Genomic DNA, 21,245 nt, shown 5'->3' with positions numbered 1-21,245 from the left:
AATATGAACAGACCGATCACAAGTAATGAAATTGAAACTGTGATTAAAAATCTTCCAACAAACAAAAGTCCAGGACCAGATGGCTTCACAGGTGAATTCTATCAAACATTTAGAGAAGAGCTAACACCCATCCTTCACAAACTCTTCCAAAAAACTGCAGAGGAAGCAACACTCCCAAACACATTCTATGAGGCCACCATCACCCTGATACCAAAACCAGCCAAAATAAAAAATAAAAAAGACCCAACACAGCCAAACATAAATTAAAAAATATATAAAAGTGATCTAAAAATGTTAGTCATTATTATCACGATTACTGGCTACTTTAAAAGATTTATCAAGTTCCATCTCTCAAATAAAGATTTTTCAAATAATTCTTGTCCAGTCCAATATTCCCTTTTTTGGATATTCTACTTTATATATATAAGGTATTATTCACATGGTATAGTAGCCAGATTCCAAGATAACTTCCAATAGTCCTTTCCTCCTGGTATTCACGCCCTTGTGTAGTTCCCTCCCACACTGAATAAGGCTCACCTGTATGATCAATTAGACATTGTGGAAGTGATGTTACATGAGTTCTGAGACTAAGCCATAAAAGATATTGCAGCTTCAGCCATGTTCTCTTTTGGATCACTCCTTTTGAGGGAATGTCAGCTGCCATGTCCTGAGACCACTCAGGGACCCCAGTGGAGAGACCCATGTGGGGAGAAACTAAAGCACCAGCTTGCCAGCCATGTGAATGGGATACAATGGAAGCAGATTTCCAGACCCAGTCAGGCATTTGGATGACTGCAGCCCTAGCCAACATCCTGACTGTAGCTTCATAAAAGACTGTGAAGTTAGATTCACCCTGCCAAACTGCTCCTGAATTTCTGATCCACAGAAGGTGTGTTTGAGATTTTAAGCCACTAAATTTGTGATAATTTGTTATGCAATAATAGATAATTAATAAATGTGGTTAAGTCCAGTGTACTCTGTCTTAAATGTATAACTTTGATGTTTCCATCTAGATCATAAGCTCCCAGATTTGAACTACATTAAGACTTTTCTAAATATATATAGATCTAAAAAATTAAGTAAACTTTAAGTATATTAAGTTTATTTTAACAACTGATATTCTAAGGTAATATCAGTTTGAGAACTAGGCAAAAGTAGTTGGCCAACACTTCCACATATGAACTTTGTACAGTTGTTACTGATAAGTCTAAGTCCTTTCTTAAACGTGAATTTGAAAGAAAGTCTCAAAAGAGCAAGTAGGTGATGACTAAAACTTAATTTATGAAAAAAATTAAAATAAAGTATATTTTCCGTAAATACCTGAGGGAATAGGCGGGGGCTGGGGGGGAAGTAAGGTGTGAGTCTTGCTCTGGGCAGTGCAAGGTAAAGGAGGAGGAGGAGATGTCGCACTATCTTTCACACCGTACAGCTTGGACTCTTTAGACAGTGTTCTTGGCAAGGAAGATCCTCTGGAGGCATTAGGTGATTCGGTCTTTAGAGTCTTGGAATTATAATGCAACTGTATTGAAACAAATAAACTTTCAAAATTAAAATTATGCAGATGAGGGAAACCAAGAAATGTACAAAAATGTGGCAGAAAGAACACTGGTTCAGGAGCCAGAAGATTTTACAAGTTAGCTTTGTGATCCCGGCAAGTTCCTTATTAGCTTTATCTCATTTTTAAAGTTAAAAAGGGTCATCCCAGATAATATTTTAAGTTCTTTCTAGCTTAACATCTTAGCTTAATAATTCTAGAATCTAAAAGAGTTGCAATAGGCAAGGTTTAGCAAATACATTGTGAATATCAAGGTTTAAAAAAGAAAATTAACTTTTCTGTCAAAATTTCGTGGAAAAAGGGGCAACCTGCAGTTTAGAAGGCCTCATGTTCAGAATATGGCTATATTAGAGAAAAACTTCAGAAGGCCTCGTTTTAATACAATTGGTAAAGGAAGAATATATATGATAGAAAATAAACATGGCTACTAATAATCTAATCCCTAATCCTAGACATTTAGGTTTTTACCTTTACATCAACTCCAGGAATGTAAAATACTGTTGTTTCTAAGTCACTAGGCTTTGTCTGTAGAGATGATGGCACTTTCTTGCCAGTCATTAAATGCGTGGTGGAAGCATAATTAGTTTGAAACTTCTTCTTTTTCGAAGGAGAATCTTGATCTAAACTCCTGGAACTTCTGTCATAACTCCTATAAATAGAAAAATGTTTTATCTTTTTGAAAGACATTTATTTCCTTTTATTTTGTTTAAAAGCAAACTTTTATTTATATAGTAAATGAAATGTAATCCTTTATTAATAAGGTTGAAAAAGTGAAGCTCATCAGTGTCTCTAGTGAAACCGGTTAATCCTTGCATGGATGAGGTTTATGTTGTATGTTCCACAACTACACAAGGCAGTTATTCTTTCCCGAGATCACAGCTGTTTCACATGAACACATAAGGTTGAACCAAATGAAACTGCCCTTTACATAGGTAAATATAGCTGAGTACCAGCAATTTAGTTTGGTTTACTGCGGTTCAACCAAAAATAAATTAACAGTCGTTCTTTTTATCACCACTATTACATTTGTAAGAATTTAACTGTTTAGAGTGCCTTTTTACCTTCTCATTTTATAAAAAGCTTCATTAGACAAAGAGACATTTAAAAATCTTTTATTATAGAAAATTTCGAACATACAGAAAGTAAATGGAACAGCAGAATGAACTCCCACGGGCCCATCTCCCAGCTTCAGCATTTGTCAGCATTCTGCCTACTTGTTTTATCTACATTTCCACCCACTCCTTACTCATTCACTCAATTATTAATATTACTGTTTTCCTATAATTCTTTTTTAGATTAGGAAGGAAAAGCAAAACAAATTCAAAGAACAAAATAATCTAACCCTACGCCTGTTTATACCACTATTTCGTCAATGATGGAAACAAATGGTAAAGCTGCAGTTATAGCCTGAACAACATTCCAGTTTACTGAGGTCTCTGTGCAGCTGTTTCCCAATCTTTCTTATTTCTTTATGTCATCAAACTTTCAATAACAAGATATCTTTAAGTATTGTACTGTTCTTTGAAACAGAAATGTGCACAATGATGAGAGACTGAGAAATTCATGCTTATTTAAAGAATTCCAAGGATATAACTATTTTAATTAACAAATTTGCTAGAATCTAAATCAGACGTCCATTTCTAATCACCAGAAAATATTATACACTTGTTTAAAGAAAACAGTATGTTATACAAATAAACACTCAAACATGCTAATTATAATAAAATATACTCTTTAAATCTGCATTTTGGGATGTGGTGGGAAATGTTTGTTACAATTAATGATATATAAGTAGTAGTTCTAACAAATGAAGTTACTTGTACACCTTTCTGACCAATATCTTACCTTCTCAAGCTTATATCATCATGTTCTTGTAGAAGGGTGGTTGGGTGGAGCACACATTTTCCACTATCAATTTCAACTCGTATATCAAGTTCAAAGTCAATATTTCTCTCTGTAGCTGTGCCACTAAGACTTCTGTTGGCTGGGGCTGTTGGCCAGCGTTCTGTAAATAGCTGATGAACAGCAGCAAAGCCTGTTGCTTTTTTACGAGATGTATGTCTAGAGAAAGAACAACTGGTGATTACATTGTAGTAAACTGGGAAGAGTTTTCAACAAACTATTTTCCAACATGTTATGTGGGCAGTAGTCTGTAAATAAATTTCACTATTTTATAAATTCACACAAATTACCCAACTGGCTCCTACTAATTGAAGTTTTTCTTCAGTTTAATGGAGTCACATTTTATTCAACAACTATGTACTGAGTAACTGTCATGTGTCAGGCAATGTTCTCAGTGCTCAGGACACAGGCACAAGCACTGATATTAAGGAGTCTGAATATCAGTGTATGACCTACATTCTACAACTTGGAGGAGATTTCATTTTTGCAAATTGTAAAATTTAAAATGCTACTTTCTAGATTTTATTAAAAGTCATAAAGACAGGGAAAGAAAAAAATAATGCCATATGGAGCTAAATTATATTAGTAAACCATGGATACATCTCCTAGTCTCACTCTGGGTAGGCACGTTAAGATTTTCTTTTTTCTGTAAAAATTAACAGTTATATAATGCTTTAAGCTCAGTTCTAGATTCTAAAATACTGCCTAAGGATCTTAAAGCTACTCACGAGGGTTTCCTGTAAATATAGAACCTTTCCCTCTCATGGTCTTCATCCTTTTCATCCTTCTCGGAATCTTCACTGGTAGAAGACAAACTGTCATCCCGTCGGCCCTCCTCAGGTTGGAAAGAAATGCCTGGTGAAAGGCCTCCTGGAGTTTTGGGAGAACTGAACACGGAATATGATCCTTCACTATTTGAGGAGTAATGGGATGGACCTTCAATGGTTACTGACAAAAGGTCCAGTTCTGTCTCCTCTGGAAACTGAATGTAAAGAGAAAAAATATGAATCAGGTTCACATTATAAACCTCTTTTCCCTTAAAAAAAAAAAGAAAAAGAAAAAATATACATTTAAGCGTCTAAAATTTCTCTCAAAATTGAATTTCCTCACGCTGAACTGAAAGATCAGCTTTACAAACATATGAAATGATACACCAAAGAAGGAAGCAGAAGTTCAAACCACAGAAAGTCATATCACTGACTCACTAAAAATTAGAGTGAAATTTTACTTTATATAAGCATATATCATCATGTTAATTAGTACATACTGTAATTCTTTAAAGCATGGGTTAATCATGCTGTGGAGACAAAAGAAACAATATGATTAACTTTAAATTAGAAGGGCAAGAGAGCAATTAATGATGGAAGAGGATGCAAGTGTCAGTACAGAATGTACTTTGTGCTTCCAGAATACTTTCTGTGGATACATCTTTTTAAAATGGGCCCCTACTAAGCTGAAGAAAGATGTGTAAATAGTTATATAATTAAATAGCAATCAATCAAACTTAAGAATTCTGTATTTTAAGGCAAATACTTTGTGTAATAAGTACAATGTCACTCACTGAGGATTGTATCAGGAGACCACTGCATTTAAGTAGGTCAAAAAAAGAACAAAAAACAAACTTCTATGACCTTATTTTGATTCCCAGTTTTGAGATTTGCTCACATATCCTTTGAGGGAATGTGATAAGCCTTTGTAAAGTGTAATGTGCAAGGTACATTGATATTACTATAAGATACATAGTGAAATCCTATAATCAAAATTTCAAACATTTGCAGAATCTAGATTTTCTTCACTTTTTAAAAAATAACATATCATTTAGTAAGTAAGTCAGATTTTATCAGAAAATCTTCAACTTTTAAAGCTGTGGTAAGAGTTTATGTAGATAAATATCCCTTTGTTTATATTTATTTTCTATTTAACCATGCCTTAATGATCTATTCTGTAATTCATGATTTTTATACACTATTTTTTATAAACAGCATATACTGCTATTTAAAAATCGGACTTGAATCATTCGAATATTAATGCCTTTAAGAATAACTCAATCATTTCACAGTATATACATATATCAAATAATTATGTTGTATACCTGAAAATAATGTTATATGTCAATTATCTCGATTTTAAAAATACAGGAAAAAAAATCAATTAGTAGAATCCATTCAATTCACTGTAAAGGACAGTATTTCCAAGTTCATATTTAGAAAAAAGGACATGTCTGTCAAGCTCATTCTATTACAACCTAATAGTTCTAAAACAAAATTCGGCTTGACTAAATTCAGTGTAACTACGGGATATATATTGAGACTATCTTAAAAGAGTGGGAGATGGGAAACAAATGTGGAATAAGTACCAATTTTTAAATGTAACTTGACAGAAAATTTCTAGACAATGATTTATATACCTACTATACAGATACAATTTTAAAATTAAATTTTACTCTTATAACTTATATTTAGGGAAAATATGTAGCTTATAAAGGTGTTAACTTATAAGTGATTGTGTAGCACATTTTCCACACTGTTTTGAACATAATTTTTAATAGATTGCTTTTATACATGCTTTTTTTATACTAGTGACTGAAAATAAATAACACTCAATGATTAATTTGTTGTTCTGTTGATTCTAGTTTGAATTAGGTAACTAATTTTTTCTTAAAGAAAAGATTCATTTTGTGTTTGAGTGTAGGGAAAAAGAGATTCACTTCGGGATTAGCAAATAACTGTAATATATTGCAGTTTTTGGTTTATGATTTTGTTGAGTTAATCTGGTGTGCTGATTTAGTCCTTCTTTAATTTTGGAGATTAAATAATTACTATTAAATTATAAGTGAGTATAGAAGTAAAATATATTCATGAAAAAGCTTAGGAAATATAAAGGATGAAAAAGAATTGAAACAATCTTAAACCTTTATGTAAAATATCTTCAAGGTCTGAGTTTAGTATGAAATTAGAGGAAGACATTTTGAAAGCAGATTTTCAGAGTGGTTACTTAGTTTTAAAGCAAAATTTATGTTGTTCTTAAAAAGTACCTGAAAATACCCTTCCCCAGGACAGCTGGACTGTGGTGTACTTCCCCATACCGTTTTTTTCAACTTAATTAAAATAATAAGAAAATTTATAAAAATTAATGAAAAATAAAAAACCAATGATTTAAAAGTAAACAAAAACAACAAACATTTTAACATTCATTTTAACATGCTATAAAATTAGAATACAACTTTGACGCTGACCTTTTTTACTACTAGTTTCTGATATTATCTCTATATATTCTGAACAAAAATACATAAACAATAAAATACATTAAGTAAAAACATTCAACATTTACATTTGTGTAAAATACCCAGTTTAATGCAGAGTCGAACTTGAAAGAAAAATTATTCAACAAAATGTTTCTACCTACAAGCAGTATGGGGTCTTTATTCTACATGCAAAACACTAACACCTGCGGCATGGCTCTCAATAGTGCTCTGCTATTTGGCAACGTACAGACACCTCAACCATCACAATCCACACTTTCACTGTAAGTAGGAACTACTATTTCTAAACTGCGTAACTACTATAATTTTGTAATTACTAAAAATTATTTAGCACTGTGTATCTCTAACAAATAGTATCTCTCTTACTGTATCTTGGATATTGAAAGTGACTCTGGGTCCAGGAGATGCTGCATCCACCCGGATTTCTGGGAGCTCCTCAGTTTCACCTACTCGAGAACTATAATAAAATATAAAGTTATAAAACATTAATATTCGTGTTCAAAAAAAACCCCTGGACGTTATAAAAGTCTGATTAATGACATTAACACTTTATTTCTAAATATTTACCTTATCCAAGGATTGAACTTTTGGTATTCCATTTCTTAACCTTTAGCATCTCATAAAAAAAAAGTTCATTGCTTTAACACAAGATTTCCTAAAATTAAGCCTTATAAAAAAGAATTTATACTTACTTTATAGTGTTCATTTACTAGTAAATCTATATTTTTCTTCAATAATAAGTAAAATTTCCATTTTTCATATGTTAAATGTGTGTATAATCACACTTTCTAAAATGACAAATTTAGAGCTGCAGCTACTAACATGGAATATTCATTTCTTTGGATAGTCTATACGTTTACGCATAAACTTGTCTAAATAGCAGTGTACTTCATTACTAAAAAGCACACAATGACTTTTATAATATAAAAGTAGAGTATAAATGAGATAGAGGGATTCCTCAAACTTCTTAGTTTGACAGTATCCACTATTACTAGTTTTACTAATAAGGTCCATTTGCTACCTTAATTTTGTAATTTCCCCAATTAGAACACAATAAATAAGTAGTGACCTTTGGCAAAAGAGTCAGCAATTTTATTACTTGTTTCATTGGTTGAAATATATTACCTTGCCCTTTCCATTCGCTTAAGAGGTGGTCTTCCAGAAGCTGAAATGGTTTTTGATCGGCTGTAACTTGGTTTGTAACCCAAACCCCACTTATCCTTTAGGGAAGCAGCCTAATGAACGGGGGTAGAAAAAGGGTGACTTTAGGCAGTTGTTTACTGTTGTAATATCTGACTTCAGGTAAAATATTCTGCTATTATAGAAGTTATCTTGTCTCCCCCAGGTCAATAACAAGTTATCTTAAATTGTGACTTTAAATGTCACTTAACAACACAGATGGATCAAAGTGCAGCAGGAATCAACTATTCTTAGTCCTAACGTCAATTAGGAAGGCTGTACAAGGAAAATAGGAGCCACCAGCTCGTTTGAGAGAAAAGATTGGGAGCAGGGATGAGGGGTACAGAAATAAGGGGAGAAATGAGGAAACAGTAAGAAAAGAAAGAAAATGAGAATTAAAAGGAAAGATTCTGGGAGAAACGTGAGGGGAGGGGGGAGAAGAGGAGATCAGGGAAGAGGGGGAGGGGGAGGGAGGGAGCGACCACTAATCATCCCAAGTACCCCCCAAGGGTACCCCTCCTGACAGAACTCTTTGTTACAGAAAAGGAAAGGAAGTGGTGACTGGAACACCTTCCTTGTCGCCAAATCCCTCTTCTTCAAATTTGTAGTTTGGGGGGGCTAGATAGTAAAAAGATTCTAATACAATGGAGACTTAGAAAGCAAGAGGACTAAAAGGGAATTGGGGGGAAATACCAAATGAGAAAAATGTTAAGAACACAGATTTAATTTCAGTAATTTTCCTAATCCTCTCCACCTAGTTTTATTTTTAAGTTAATTGCCAATTCTAAACTAGCTTATAAACAGTATGGCAAGCAATATTTTCATTATGTTGCATGGCTGTGAGGTACATAGTGGCAAAACATTTAAACACAGAGTTATGCATTACAGAGCATCACTATCCATTTAGTACTATCAGAAGCCAGTGATGAATAAAGTTGAATTTTATTCCTAATTTAAATAAATAATTTAGAACACTATTCAAATGAGGTCTAGGACTTCGGTGGTGACCAAGGAAAGAAAGTTCAAGCCGATGAACTCTGGATCCCTGCAACCTTTCCACCTTTTCTCTAACCTCAACAGCTCTGATTTAACCAGTTTTTATGTATTGGGGTAACACCCCAAAACCATATTCTGGTTAAAAAAAACTGGAGGGTTTTGCTGACTATATTTTTAAAAATTAGTTTTTCTACTAAGAAGACCACCTTGACCCAAAGCAACCTACCTCCATTTGAATAAGTTTTAGAATTATTTTCTACTCTATTTTTCTAGTACATCTATCTATATATTTATTTCAAGTGTTCAGCAATTGGACTAAATCCCAGAATGTGGTAGAAAGTAAGGTCAAAGATAAACAACTTGTCCTTTAAGAGGCTCAAATACTAGTAAGGGCAACTAAATATGCAAATAATAAAGGTAAGAATAAAGTGCTGACAGTATGTAGTGGCTAAGAGTAAAATCTTCTGTGGAAAATGGGAGGGGTAGAATGGACATCTCAAAAAATTTCACATTTGAATTAGAGACAAAAAAGAAAGTATGACTTCATGAAAGGCAGACAGAACACAGTGGCTAAGGGCATAAACTGTAGAATTCCACTGTTTGGGTTTGAATCTTGGCTCCACTGGAATTACTGGCTGTATAACCTTGGTCAAATTGCTTGACCTCTCTGTGCCTCAGTTTCCTCATCTTTAAAATGGGGAAAATAATATAAGCTACCACATAGGGTTGTTGTAAAGATTTAATGGGTTATTGAATGTAAAGTGCTTTAAACAGTGCCTGGTACATAGTAGGCATGAGATACACAAATCAAGTGTTATCACTAGCAATGGAGGAAGAAAGAGAACAACATAAGTATCATCATAAAATTTCATAAAGTGATAAAATGTTTACATAGTCTACTTTAATAAAATTCTCCTTAAATGTTTACTCACTCGCATACTGGACCTCCGTAATTTTTTACGAACATCTCTTCTAATATCATTCACAGCAACAGATTCTAATTGTTGATAACGTTGAATTTCCTGGTTTATGGTTCCTTCACTTGCACCTAGTTTTCTGGATAAAAAACAAATATGGCAGTTATTGTAATGAGGTAACAAAGTAAGAGTGATTTTTACTTGCTCCTTTTAAAATTCTCTATCAGAATATCAAAGATTATGTATGGACAGGCCAAAATCCTGCATAAACTTAATACTCATATCTGGCAAACTGTAAAAAAAAAAAACTTTCTCTAATGTTTTAGGAAATGGTTCTTATCCATTTCTACATCAAGAGTCTCTGTGATAATCTCAGGAAAGCTATGGAACCACTTAGCAGAATAGTATCTGTATGTAATATTTTACATATAATTTAAGCCTCAGGTAAGATTTTAGGGGGGGAAGTATATTTTGCTTCAAGTCAGTTTTCCCCTGATAACAAAACTCAAACTGTAATGTAAGTCAACAGGAAAACGTGAATCACTGTATCATAACTGATTTTACAGACAAGTTTTTAGCAAATACCGTTCACTGTACAATGTATACATTTCTGTAAAATCCTCGAATGCAAAAAAACACAGATACAGGAGTACAAAGATTAGAAAAGATGAAGTATGTTTTCCACCTTTGGGGAAAACAAAAATTTCAGTTTGGCAAGAAGAATATTTAGTCTTACAGAGCAAGTATTACCTAGTCAGTACTATTTAGCAGGCTACAGATAAAGAAAAAAATGACTTCCGCCTACTCCCCGCTCTTGGCTCGCCCTACCCTCACCTCAGTTCTAGTGAACTGCTAATACAGGCAAGCAAAAAGCATGAAGTTTGAATTCAGACAAACACAGGTTCAAATTCCAATTCTTTAATCTCTCCGAGCCAGTTTTCTCATCTATAAAGTTTGGATAATGCCATCTACTCTCATAGAAATGTTGTGAGGATTAAATTGAGATAACACGTCAGAATCACAATAGGTACTTAATAAATTCTAAATTTTCTTCCTCTCTCAAAAATTTGCATTCCAAAAATACTGTTAGCAAAACACTCATATTTACATACGTATGTGAAGATGCATGTATATACACGTAGAGATGCATATATGTGACATAAAGTCAGTCATAAACTTCTCAGAAATGGGGAGCTGTGATGAGCACTAGACTAACATTTCTAACTTTATCACTAATGAATATATGATCTCAGACAAATCACCAAACTTTTCTGGACCTTGGTGATCTCATTTATAAACTAAATGGGTTGTACTGGCCCCAATCCAGTTTCCTTCACATTTAAAATCTATTCTATTATTAGGGAATACTATACTAAATTAAAAATCATTATACATACTTAAGATCATCTATTACTTTGGCCTGTTCATTCAGTTCTCTGATATCCACTATACGCTTCATAATTTTTCTTCCTCTAAGTTCTCCTGGCTGGCTACAAGATGCTCCTTGTCTTCGATGATCTACAGCTTCCTGAAAAATCAAAAGCATGTCTGTCAGTAACACCCTCAGGTCACAAAGCAAATCTACCCTATCACAGAAATAACACCTTAAATCAAAGGAAGCATGCAAGAATCAAAGCCATCTATATTAAGTAAGATGATTGGAATTCTCCAGTGATTCAAACCCCTTCATTTTCATAAGGAATCCATTTAGTTGCTACCTACGTTTCCCCATGAGTGAGCTCTGCATGCTTTCAGATGGGACTGGCTAGACTGAGGGGAGGCCCACATCTCTGGGTTACACAGATACTCTGCAGGAACAGAATAGCGCTGATGTGGAGGCCTCAGGCCTAGGAGGTGATTTACAAGTCGTTGCCCAAAGGTGAGCTTGTGGCCATCTCCACTTACTGAACTTTCCTCTGAACTCTAAATGGTAAACAGTAATGTTAATTTTTTAAAAATTTCTTTCCAAGAACAAAACTATTTCATGATACAGTAGTTAAAAGATGTTTCAAAAAATTTTTTACGTTGATAATAGAATGAAAGCAGAGAGAAACTTTCTTTTTAACTAATAAATAATAAGTTTAACTAATAACTAATCAATCTGATACTATAGAATATGTACAGTATAAATGGAAATACACATTTTTAAAATGTATACTTTATTTTGTGTGGGTGCACTTTGCTTTTGACTTTCATTTTTGAACATCATTATTGAGATAATTCACATGCCATAAAATTGACCCATTTAAAATGTATAATGGTTTATAGTGGTTTTTAGTATAGTCACAAAGTTGTGCAGCCATCATCAGAATCTATTTAGAACATTTTCACCGCCTCCCAAACAAAACCTCGTAACATTAGCAGTCTCTTCCCATCCCCTCTCCCAACCCCCTAAACTCTCCCAGTCCTAGGCAACCACTGATCTACTTTCTGTCTCTACAGATCTGCTTGCACTTTGCTGTTACTGTTAACATGTTACCTGTAGGTTAAGGCACAAGTTGGTTGACAGCCGTTATGAAACAAGGAATTCAATTAAAAGACAATATTATGGAATTAAAAAAACAATATTATATAAATGTAGACACAGAGGACCACCACTCCCTTCCTTCCTCCACAACTAGCAACTACAGTAAATAACACTGACCTAATAATATCCCTTTCTCAGGGTAAAAGCCAGTCCTGAAAAAGTCTAACTGTGAGTTTACTTACAGTATGGATAGTGGGAGACATAGTGTCAACTTCATCTTCATCTGACAGGTCAGCTATGTTCACTGAATTTAGATCGGCAATGTCATCTGTGTCCTCCTCTCCTGTCAGTGTTGTAAGGGTATTGCCCAGAGCGTTAAGTCTTTTGCCAATGTTAGGATCCATGTGGACATCAATCCCACACATTTTCCACAATACATTGAGTGTCCAGGTTCCAGCACTACTACTTTCTGTTTAAATAAAGAAGTGACGTTTTTGGTTAAGTCTTGAGTATAGAAATTTAAATAATTCTACATTCAGGGAATAAAGTGGATGATGGCCCTGTGTAATAACTAATGTCTCTCACAGCTAGATCTGTCAGAAACATGAGACTATGGGATTGATTCCCCTATTGTATAGGGTGCACCTACTGTTCCTCTGTTTTCAGCACTCTTCTTTCCCCATGTGACCTATGAATTCCCTCCTCCCCTAGCCCCCTAGCTGATCTACCTTCCCATGACTATAGTAGGAGAACTGGCACAGCCCTCCCTCATTAGCCAGAATTAATTAGATGATTAGTCTGAGTAAGGGTCAAAGTTGGAAAACTAAGAATCCTTCCCTGGACTTGAGAAAAGACCGGTCCTTCTCTAGTGACTGAGGGGCGGGGAATGAGGCTCATGAGCTGCTCGCAGCCATGTTTCCTGCCATGTTTCAGGAGGTCAGCAGTAAGCACAAATGAAGCAGCCGGAGAGAAGCAAAGACAAGAGCTGGAAAGAGCCCTGGTGACAGCTGGGATCTTGTTTCCAGTAGTTCCTGAGGGCCCCTGAATTGACCTGGTTCCTTCTCTTCACTGAGATAGCCATTCCTAAGTTTAACTGTGATCTGCAAATGTTCTTTTAACAAGTTCCCCCTTTTAGTTAAGCCAGTTTGAGTATGTTGTTGTTGCTTATAAACAAGACCCCTGACAAAGACTTTTATGTGACCTTCCTCCCAATATGTATGTTTACCTCAGTTATCACCTTTTCCTTCTAACATTACTGCTGGAAATCTCCTAACCTTTTCAGTTCTCTGTCTGTGGGGACTGCAGGCCTTGCTATTTTCTGAGACAGTTTACTTAGGATGAGCACTGAGACTAGGTTTTGGAGGACAGGAGGAAGAGTAAGGAGGAAAGGAACTCTGCTCATTTAATCAGCTTCTCCCCTCTCAACATTTTAAGCGCTCTTAAATAAACATCTCCATTTATCTTACCCTAGTTTTATACCAGTAAAAATAATAAAAATTTACACTATGCTGTCATCTTAGTTAAGACAGATTATTACTTCTATGGTTATCTCCTAACCAGTTTCCTAGATTTTTCTCCTCTCTAATCCTTGAAAGTGTCCCTTTTGATACTGTCACATCTGCTTTCTTGCTCAAAAAAACTCAATGGCTTTCTCACTGTCCACCAAATGAAGTCCAAATTCCTTAATTTGGGATTTAAGATTTTTCTCATCTTATTTTCACATAACTCTATTCCAGCCAATTTGGACAACTCTAACTAGACACTGTGTTCTGACATCATGACAGGAATTATTCTCTCCGCCTGAATTTTCTCTATTCATATTTTCCAGTTTTTGCTTAAGAAACAATTTTATCCATCTTTCAAGTCCTTGTTTAAATGCTTTTTCTTCCATAAAGCTTTCTCTCATTCCAGTATCCTTTGAAATTTAGAAATTTTATCTCCCTCCTGTAAATTTCATTAGCAATTGGAATTTTATATATTTTTTGAACTTATCACTTATTGCAGTTTAGTTATGCTGCAGAGCTGTAACTACCTTATTAGAATTTAAACTTATATGGCATAGAAAGTATATCTTATTCATCTTTGTCTTTCCCAAAACATTTTGTAGTGTATCTTGTACACTGATGGTGTCTAATTAATTGTTAGATAAATAAAAATATGCTAATATTATTGCAAAATAGTTTTTAAAAATTAGGGAATACCAGAATGAGTTTAGTTAAAAGAGCCTCTAATATAAAGGCAGGAAAAATGGATAAAAAAAGCAGAATTCTACCAGATATATATAGCAAAATTAATACCAAAGGTGAACTTACCAGCAGCTGCTTGTCCTGTAGTCCTGGAACATACTTCATAGGTACCATCTGGAACTACACCTGCACAAAAATCAACCCCAAAATAAGTTTCAATAAAATTATGCTTGTGATTAAATATTACACTGCAATTTTTCTTCCAAAAATGATTACCTAAACAGGATTACTAGCCTCTCTAGGTTTCAGTTTCTTTTTTTTAAATTTAATTTATTAATTTATTTATTTTACACAGCAGGTTCTTATTAGTTATCTATCTGATACATCTTAGTGTATTAGGTTTCAGTTTCTAATCTGGAGAATGAAAGGGCTACCTTAGATGACTTATGATGTCTATGTCATATCTCACAATATTTTATTCTTATCGATTTTAAGAACTAAACTGCATACACCTGAAACTAATATATTGTAAATCAACCATACCTCAATAAAGAAAAAAAGATTTGACTCCAGTTTTATCTTTACATTCTGCATGTGATTTCCTTATCTGAGTGACAATACCTGGCCAACTCTGAAACTCTAGTTTCCAGATGCTATGACAATTTGTACCATCATGAGTGAATGGCACTTTGAGAATGCAAATAATTTTTAAATGATTTTTTGATAACTAAGAACTGCCACATTAGGTCACAGACATGATTCATCAACCTTGTCTTTTACTTTGACAAGGATCATTTTATGAGGGAAAAAAAAAAGATTGCCTGCCATGATGTCAACCTCATAAGGTCAGCCTCCTAAGGTCATGGACCTATCCCCAGAACATATCTAACTTTAACTTTGAAACATTTACTACTTCTTAGCTTTAATCAGATAATTTCAGCTTTTTTAAGAGGTTAATTAAATCAACAAAAGACATACCATCCTTGAAATAACTTTTAAACAAAGTAGAGCCTAAAGATAGAATTAAGACCCTTTCTCAGTAATCTTTAATGGAAACCAAATTTCAATCTAAACCTGACAGTATATATACCGTAAATAAAATGTCCTTTTGCAATTCATTCCATATTCTAAACTGGTATTCAAATGTTATGCAAATGTGAGTTGTAGAAATACTACAATTTAGGGACTTCCCTGGTGGTCCAGTGGTTAAGACTCCACGCTCCCAATGCAGGGGGCCTGGGTTTGATCCCTGGTCAGGGAACTAGATCCCGCATGCCACAACTAAGACCCGGCACAGCCAAATAAATAAATTAAAAAAAAAAAAGGAAATACTACAATTTATTTTGGGAGAAAGGGTCTATAAATGACAATTTCTATTATGTATTTTTTAAGATGGTGCCAATAACTTTAAAATCTAAATTATATTTTTGAACCATATGGTACTTGTGCCTCACATACAAATTATAAAAAAGAATTAGATCTTGTTTGGGGGTAAAAGATTGCCTAATTCACCTTTAATGTCATAGTTATAAATCAGAGCAAAAAAAACCTAGACTACCCTTTCAAATCTTAAGACTGCTAGAATGAAAAGAAAAGCTTCTGAAATTGGAGTAATAAAACTACGGCCAAATGAAAGTAAGAAACAGTAAATTTAAAAAGGGTAGAAAACATCGGGGACTTCCAATCCCAAGAAGTGCTAGAGAATTTTTGAATATTAAGCTAAAAGAAGATTATATAAATTCATAGAATACAGAGGTATGATGAATTAATAAGGAACATTAAAATTCTTAGGAGTAGATCTGAATCCTGAAAGTGAGAAGTAGGAAACCAACTGGGCTCTTTCCCATTGTACCTGTCATCTCTGAGTTGGACCAACCAGAATCCAGGATGGCAGTATTCCTGCTGTGACAACCAAATGCTGCTACCCAGGTGTTAGCAGAAAGCTTGGAATTTTTCAAACTTCTAACGGTTTAGTTTTTCTAAATACATGTTAAAGAAAAGCGTCTAATCTTTACTATTTAAGGGGTCCATGGAACCCTTCCTATAGATTGTCATAATTTTTATTGCACTTCCCCCCAAAATATTATCACCTAGAGAGGAAATTACACCACGCTTTTTTTTTTTTTTTTTGGCCACGCCACTTGGCTTGCAGTCTTAATTCCCCAACCAGGGATAAAACCTGGGCCCCGCCAGTGAAAGCGCCAAGTCCTAACCACTGGACCACTAGGGAATTACCGACACAGGGCCATCTTTTTTCTAGGGCATGATTTTTTTTTTTTTTAACATCTTTACTAGAGTATAATTGCTTTACAATGTTGTGTTAGTTTCTGCTGTATAACAAAGTAAATCAGCTATACGTATACATATATCCCCATATCTCCTCCCTCTTGCGTCTCCCTCCCACCCTCCCTATCCCACCCCGCTAGGTGGTCACAAAGCACCCAGCTGATCTCCCTGTGCTATGCGGCTGCTTCCCACCAGCTACCTATTTTACATTTGGTAGTGTATGTATGTCCATGCCACTCTCTTTGTCACAGCTTACCCTTCCCCCTCCCCGTGTCCTCAAGTCCGTTCTCTACATCTGTGTCTTTATTCCTGTCCTGCTCCTAGGTTCGTCAGAGCCATTTTTTTTTTTTTAGATTCCATATATATGTGTTAGCATACCGTATTTGTTTTTCTCTTTCTGACCTACTTCACCCTGTATGACAGACTCTAGGTCCATCCACCTCACTACAAATACCTCAATTTCATTTCTTTTAATGGCTAATATTCCACTGTATATATATGCCACATATTCTTTATCCATTCATCTGTCAGTGGACACTTAGGTTGCTTCCATGTCCTGGCTATTGTAAATAGAGCTGCAATGAACATTGTGGTACATGACTCTTCTGGAATTATGGTTTTCTCAGGGTATATGCCCAGTAGTGGGATTGCTGGGTCGTATGGTAGTTCTATTTTTAGTTTTTTAAGGAACTTCCATATTGTTCTCCATAGTGGCTGTATCAATTTACATTTCCACCAACAGTGCAAGAGGGTTCCCTTTACTCCACACCCTCTCCAGCATTTATCGTTTGTAGATTTTTTTGATGCTGGCCATTCTGACTGGTGTGAGGTGATTCCTCGTTGTAGTTTTGATTTGCATTTCTCTAATGATTAGTGATGTTGAGCATCCGTTCATGTGTTTGTTGGCAATCGGTATATCTTCTTCGGAGAAATGTCTATTTAGGTCTTCTGCCCATTTTTAGATTAGGTTGTTTGTTTTTTTGATATTGAGCTGCATGAGCTGCCTGTACATTTTGGAGATTAATCCTTTGTCAGTTTATTCGTTTGCAAGTATTTTCTCCCATTCTGAGGGTTGTCTTTTCGTCTTGTTTATGCTTTCCTTTGCTGTGCAAAAGCTTTTAAGTTTCATTAGGCCCCATTTGTTTATTTTCATTTTTATTTCCATTTCTCAAGGAGGTGGGTCTAAAAGGATCTTGCTGTGATTTATGTCATGGAGTGTTCTGCCTATGTTTTCCTCTAAGAGTTTGATAGTGTCTGGCCTTACATTCAGGTCTTTAGTCCATTTTGAGTTTATTTTTGTGTATGGTGTTGGGAGTGTTCTAATTTCATTCTTTTACATGTAGCTGTCCAGTTTTCTCAGCACCACTTATTGAAGAAGCTGTCTTTTCTCCACTGTATATTCTTGCCTCCTTTATCAAACATAAGGTGACCATACGTGCGTGGGTTTATATCTGGGCTTTCTATCCTGTTCCATTGATCTACATTTCTGTTTCTGTAGGGCATGATTTTTAAATGATCTGTGAAAAAAAATCCTAAGGCATAATCCTACTTTTCCTTATTTCTCTGCCCTAAACTCAACTCTTTTTTTAAAAAAATTGTCAGTTATATCCAAGTATACTTACTCCTAATAAAAACTACACTAATAAAAACTACAAAATAGTAAACTAATTGGTGAATCTGTAATTTGGAATTCTTTTATGTCAGCAAAACAACTACTCTACTCATCTCATTTGCCACTCTCCCAAAACACCAAACAATAAGCATGTTACAAAAACAAGTCATTTGATACCCTCCAAAACCCCAAATAAATTATGATTATCACAATTATCAGCATGTTAGTGTTCTACTTTGCTGGTATAATATCCACTGAGGTGCTGAGTTATTGTTTATATTTTTTAGTATGTGTTTTTGACTTTGAGTCAGAGGCATATTTCTTATGCATTTTCCCTTTGTTTAAACTGCTAAGGAAATGGTATCCTTCCTTGCTTCCAAATATATTCTATCCAGTATGACTATAATGATGGCAAAATGTCATCTTAATAAAAATCAATAGGTTTAAATTTATTTTAAGGAAAAAAACACACAAACAGAAGACAGTTATGGTGACTTTTTAAAACATATATAAGAACCATGTAAAATGATTACTTGTAAAAATTTCTGATGAAGGCTAATTTTGGTCTTTTGGGTATTAGGCATGAGTATTTTGATATCAAGTCTTCTTAATAACCTGAAGTATTTCAAAGAAATCCTAGTATTTTACCTATGAATTATCTAAATGCAAAGCATTCAAAACCAAAAAATTTTACCTAAAATTTTAGCCAATATTAAATGCTAAAACTTCAATTTTTGATATAAAAACACTCGAAAGTTCTCCCAATACTCAAAGAAAACCCAGAACTGGAAAGAAGATTTTCTTCCAGTGAAGAGAGGAAAAAATTGCTAAATAATGGCATACCGCCTTCTGAAAAGTAATTAATTTTGTTTTACAGATTAGCTGAGGAATTTTAGTCCACAACCTTTAATTCTTCAAATATAATTTTTCTTCATTATTAAGATTAATGATAACACAACATTGTAAAGCAACTATACTCCAATAAAAATTAAAAATAGATTAATGATGCTTTATCAACTCTGCTGTAATATTTAAAATAAAAATAAATCCCTGTACCTTCAAAATAGCATATAAACACAGCTTTAGGTATTCACAACCAGAGGAATAACTAAAGCTGTGTTTAATGGGGCATAATAGAATCAGAGGAATTCACACAAATTATACTCTGTAAACTACATTGTGGACTTATTTATGGCTGGAATCCCTGCTCCCGGTTTTCCTGTATTATGTTATAGGATGAACTGGATCTTACACATTTACCACTTTGTTTCAAGATCCCCACAGAACAAAGACACTTTGCCTGGTCATAAATGAATCAATTACAGGAAAAATCAGGGAGTGAGCAAACGTTCAAATGTTGTACCATCAAAAAGAATACCTAGTTGGTTTACTTACCCAAACAACTGAAAGCTGCAGTTTTTCACAAATATGTTCTGATATGTTTAATTAGAAATAGGCTTTATGTCACAAAGTCCAATAACATTCCTCTATATGAACATCCTTCAGTTTTACTTATGAAGACACTGGGGTTACTTTTTAATTTTAAAAAATTCAAAACCTCATACAGAAAATAAAAGATACTCACAGGCATTCATCACTAGGTCCCCACGAATTTCTGGTTTCCAGTCATCCCATGATGTCTCAAAGCCATCAGCAAAACGGATACAAAAGTTTTTGAAATGCCCTTTACTAACTAGAGATTCTGAAGAACAAGCAGTGATGAGAGTACTTTCAATGGTCAGTACTAAAGCAGAACCAGTGTCAAGGTCTCCAGTGTGATTAGACTGCAAAATATATTAAAGAAATGAGACAAAAGGTGACAACTTTTAAAATTTGGAAACCTCACAGGATTCATAAGATCAAACATCTAGAAAGGGTCAACCCTAGAGAGCTTCATTAAAAAGCAGTTTAGAAAGATGCCTACTTTTAAAATTAAATTGCTCATGTGAAATGCATTGCCATGTGCATTTTTTTAAACTAAACTTGCAAAAGGCTAAATATCTGTTCTTTTTATCTCAAGCCTTTTCGTTTGTGGGGAACATTTTCATTTTGACAACCATCCCTGGTGTGTAAGGCCTTCCTGAGCTCTGTCCATCATGTCATTAAAATATTATCATTTTTGAACTCCTGAAGCACAAACATACCACGTTGCCAATCCTCAACTCAGAGTTTTTCTTAACACTGTTTTGCCAAACAAAATACTTAAAGATAAATTCATTCAACAACTGGTTACAGGTTAAGGTATATTATAGCAGTAAAATGTAGACCTCTGTGTTTGTTATAACTGTAACTTCTTAGCCTAACAGGGGGTTCACAGCCTTTTTCCCTCACACACATGTGCATACAAATATGTATTCCTGAGAACTGGTCCTAAATCACAAAGAGTAAATTTTTGCTTTATCCAGTACACATAACTTGGAAGTTTTGTTACCATTAAATATTATAGTTTAAAAGAATTTTGAAATTCCCTACCCCGTTTTAGATAAAGTTATTAAACATTATTATATAGCACCCTTAAATATCCTTTGTTTCTATTTTATTATCAAGTGTATGCCAAAGATGTCTTGGCTAAATACAAAACAAATAAAAAATTTTGAAAACTAAGCTGCTTATTTTCCAAGGTAAAAATTAAGATTTATTAGATGGGTGTCAATCTCATTACTATTATGAGGCATATCAGAATGCTTCAGAGAAAAGTCTCATGAAATTGATATTTAATACACTGTGGATAAATAACGGTTGAAGGAGTTCAATCTTAATTGCTATCTACTAAACTCAAATTATAAACTGTTATCCTGAAAAGCTTATTGTTATACTCTATATACATAAAAATGGTTTCTAGAAATGTCTGGCTCTTAATCTTGGACTGTGATTCGATTTTTT

At 34.3% G+C, this 21,245-nt stretch overlaps 1 protein-coding gene across 1 annotated transcript in view; it reads right to left on the bottom strand.

The window, feature by feature from the left end:
- BLTP1 (bridge-like lipid transfer protein family member 1) overlaps positions 1–21,245 on the bottom strand; it is a 204,572-nt gene that overhangs the window by 27,823 nt on the left and 155,504 nt on the right. The window contains exons 56-68 of the mRNA XM_060013201.1: positions 19,948–20,146; positions 14,591–14,650; positions 12,521–12,747; positions 11,534–11,734; positions 11,209–11,339; positions 9,827–9,950; positions 7,845–7,954; positions 7,086–7,176; positions 6,492–6,554; positions 4,186–4,439; positions 3,401–3,616; positions 2,024–2,204; positions 1,321–1,519 (exon numbers count right to left, since the gene is read on the bottom strand). Coding sequence (XP_059869184.1) covers positions 1,321–1,519; positions 2,024–2,204; positions 3,401–3,616; positions 4,186–4,439; positions 6,492–6,554; positions 7,086–7,176; positions 7,845–7,954; positions 9,827–9,950; positions 11,209–11,339; positions 11,534–11,734; positions 12,521–12,747; positions 14,591–14,650; positions 19,948–20,146 — 2,056 coding nt within the window. The remainder of the gene's footprint in view (positions 1–1,320; positions 1,520–2,023; positions 2,205–3,400; positions 3,617–4,185; positions 4,440–6,491; positions 6,555–7,085; positions 7,177–7,844; positions 7,955–9,826; positions 9,951–11,208; positions 11,340–11,533; positions 11,735–12,520; positions 12,748–14,590; positions 14,651–19,947; positions 20,147–21,245) is intronic.

The sequence above is a fragment of the Delphinus delphis genome, chromosome 5 (genome assembly GCF_949987515.2).
Source record: "Delphinus delphis chromosome 5, mDelDel1.2, whole genome shotgun sequence".
NCBI lineage: Eukaryota > Metazoa > Chordata > Mammalia > Artiodactyla > Delphinidae > Delphinus > Delphinus delphis.
This window is presented reverse-complemented; position numbering and strand designations above follow the sequence as displayed.